This window comes from Coregonus clupeaformis, chromosome 12, assembly GCF_020615455.1.
Source record: "Coregonus clupeaformis isolate EN_2021a chromosome 12, ASM2061545v1, whole genome shotgun sequence".
NCBI lineage: Eukaryota > Metazoa > Chordata > Actinopteri > Salmoniformes > Salmonidae > Coregonus > Coregonus clupeaformis.
Window position 1 is genome coordinate 4074936 of NC_059203.1, and position 3235 is coordinate 4078170.

At 59.9% G+C, this 3235-nt stretch overlaps 1 protein-coding gene across 1 annotated transcript; it reads right to left on the bottom strand.

The window, feature by feature from the left end:
• Positions 1-758: 758 nt before the first annotated feature.
• LOC121578812 (vegetative cell wall protein gp1-like) lies at positions 759-2777 on the bottom strand. The gene is made up of 2 exons (XM_041893181.2): positions 1776-2777; positions 759-1253 (listed from the first exon to the last, which is right to left on the bottom strand). The coding sequence occupies exons 1-2, from the start codon at positions 2775-2777 to the stop codon at positions 759-761; spliced, it is 1497 nt and encodes a 498-aa protein (XP_041749115.2).
• Positions 2778-3235: the final 458 nt, after the last annotated feature.

Here is a 3235-nt window from a genome sequence, read left to right on the forward strand (position 1 = left end):
TCTCTCTCTCTCTCTCTCTCTCTCTCTCTCTCTCTCTCTCTCTCTCTCTCTCTCTCTCTCTCTCTCTCTCTCTCTCTCTCTCTCTCTCTCTCTCTCTCTCTCTCTCTCTCTCTCTCTCTCTCTCTCTCTCTCTCTCTCTTTACACTCTCTTCTGTAGTTGCTGGAGCTGGAATCAACCAGGCAGACAGGCAGGCATGCTCAGCACTCCCAGTAAGCAACCAATCACCGTCCATCTAGGCTTAAGAGCCATGCAGGCAGGAAATGGATAGAAGAGGTAGTGAAATATTAATGTGGAATCATGAGGAGAACTCCATTAGAGGAGGAAAATCAATGAAATGGGAGGGAGAACACACACACACACACACACGCACGCACGCACGCACACACACACACACACACACACACACACACACACACACACACACACACACACACACACACACACACACACACACACACACACACACACACACACACACACACACACACACACACACACACACACACACACACACACACACGCTACCCCTCCCTAACTGAGCCTCTCCCTAGTTAAACCAGATGGAGCTAGATTCTAGAAGAAGAGTCTGAAAACATTACTAGCTGTCAAACCCTTGCTTCCTCCATCCTTGTTTCCTCAATTCCTCTCAATTAGGTATTTTAAAAACCTATTTGAACAGGGAGTCACCATTGAGACCAGGGTCTCTTTCACAAGGGAGTCCTGCATATACAATTAATAAGACAAAATCGAATCAAAATCAGGTTGGGCTGGCCTGGGGTTGGCCTGGTGTTGGAATGGCCTGGTGTTGGGCTGACCTGGGGTTGGGCTGGGCTGTGGTTGGGCTGGGCTGCGGTTGGGCTGGGCTGCGGTTGGGCTGGAGTTGGGCTGGGCTGGGGCTGGGCTGGGGGTTGGGCTGGCCTGGGGTTGTGGTGCTGGGCTGGGGTTGGGCTGGCCTGGGGTTGTGGTGCTGGGCTGGGGCTGGGCTGGTGTTGGACTGGCCTGGTGTTGGGCTGGCCTGGGGTTGGGCTGGGGTTGGGTTGGTCTGGGCTGGGCAGGGGTTGGGCTGGCCTGGGGTTGGGCTAATCAAAATCAGGTTGGGCTGGCCTGGGGTTGGGTGGCCTGGGGTTGGGAAGGGGTTGGGTTGGGCTGGAGTTGGGCTGGGCTGGGGTTGGGCTGGCCTGGGGTTGTGGTGCTGGGCTGGGGCTTGCCTGCTCAGCACTCCCGTTAAGCAACCAATCACCGTCCAACTAGGCTTAAGAGCCATGTAGGCAGGAAATGGATAGAAGAGGATGAGGAGGACTCCATTAGAGGAGGAAAATCAATGAAATGGGAGGGAGAACACACACACACACACACACTCACACACACACACACACACACACACACACACACACATGCACATGCACATGCACATACACATACACACGCATGCACGCGCGCGCACGCACGCACACGCACACACACCACACACACACACACGCTACCCCTCCCTAACTGAGCCTCTCCCTAGCTTAACCAGATGGAGCTAGATTCTAGAAGAAGAGTCTGAAAATATTACTAGCTGTCAAACCCTTGCTTCCTCCATCCTTGTTTCCTCTATTCCTCTCAATTAGTTATTTAAAAAACCTATTTGAACAGGGAGTCACCATTGAGACCAGGGTCTCTTTCACAAGGGAGTCCTGCATATACAATTAATAAGACAAAATCTAATCAAAATCAGGTTGGGCTGGCCTGGGGTTGGGCTCGGGTTGGACTGGCCTGGGGTTGGACTGACCTGGGGTTGGGCTGGGCTGTGGTTGGGCTGGGGTTGGGCTGGAGTTGGGATGAAGTTGGGTTGGGCTGGGGCTGGGCTGGGGCTGGGGTTGGGCTGGGGTTGGGCTGGCCTGGGGTTGTGGTGCTGGGCAGGGGCTTGGCTGGTGTTGGGCTGGCCTGGGGTTGGGCTGGGGTTGGACTGGCCTGGGGATGGTCTGACCTGGGGTTGGGCTGGGCTGTGGTTGGGCTGGGGTTGGGCTGGAGTTGGGATGAAGTTGGGCTGGGCTGGGGCTGGGGCTGGGCTGGCCTGGGGTTGTGGTGCTGGGCTGGGGCTGGCCTGGGGTTGGGCTGGCCTGGGGTTGTGGTGCTGGGCTGGGGCTGGGCTTGTGTTGGGCTTGCCTGGGGTTGGGCTGGCCTGGGGTTGGGCTGGGGTTGGGTTGGGCTGGCCTGGGGTTGGGCAGGGCTGGGGTTGGGCCGGGCTGAGGTTGGGCTGGGCTGGGGATGGGCTGGCCTGGGGATGGGCTGGCCTGGGGTTGGGCTGGGGTTGGGTTGGGCTGGCCTGGCCTGGGGTTGGGCAGGGCTGGGGTTGTGGTAGGGCTGGGATTGGGCTGGCCAGGGGTTTGGGCTGGCCTGGGGTTGGGCTGGGCTGGGCTACGGTTGGGCTGGGGTTGGGCTGGCCTGGGGTTGGTTTGGGCTGGGGTTGGGGTGGCCTGGGGTTTGTCTGTGGCTGTGGTTTGGCTGGGGTTGGGGTGGCCTGGGGTTGGGTTGGGCTGGGGTTGGGCTGGGGTTGGGTTGGGCTGGGGTTGGGCTTGCCTGGGGTTGGGCTGGGTTTGGGCTGGGTCACAGAGGCTGGGCTGGGATTGGGCTGGTGTTGGGTTTTGCTGGGGTTTGCTGGCCTGGGGTTGGGCTGGGCTGGGGTTGGGCTGGGGTTGTAGTGGCCTGGGGTTGGGCTGGCCTGGGCTGTGGTTGGGCTGGCCTGGGGTTGGGCTGGCCTGGGGTTAAGTCTGTAGGAAAACAGCCTCATTGTCTGGCCTTGAGTTGGGCTGGGGTTGGGTTGGGCTGGGTTGGGCTGGGGTTGGGCTGGCCTGGTTTTGGGCTGGGGTTGGCCTGGGGTTGGGCTGGCCTGGGGTTGGGTTGGGCTGGGGTTGGGTTGGGCTGCGCTAGGGCTGGGGTTGGTGTGGCCTGGGGTTGGGGTGGGGTTGGGGTGGCCTGGGGTTGGGTTGGGGTTGGGCTGGGGTTGGTTTGGGCTTTCCTGGGGTTGGGCTTTCCTGGGGTTGGGCTGGGTTTAGGCTGGGTCATAGAGGCTGGGCTGCGGTTTGGCTAGTGTTGGATTTTGCTGGGGTTTGCTGGCCTGGGGTTGGGCTGGGCTGGGGTTGGGCTGGGGTTGGGCTGCAGTTGTAGTGGCCTGGGGTTGGGGTGGCCTGGGCTGTGGTTGGGCTGGCTTGTGGTTGGGTTGGCCTGGGGTTGGGGTTGGGCTGGGGT

Bases quoted from the DNA above. Each gene is read 5' to 3' on its own strand.
- LOC121578812 (XM_041893181.2), bottom strand. From the start codon at position 2,777: ATGAGGCTGTTTTCCTACAGACTTAACCCCAGGCCAGCCCAACCCCAG. The intron at 1,254-1,775 runs GTCAGTCCAACC...ATGGCTCTTAAG, and splicing joins ACAGCCCAGCCCAACCCCAG to CCTAGTTGGACGGTGATTGG.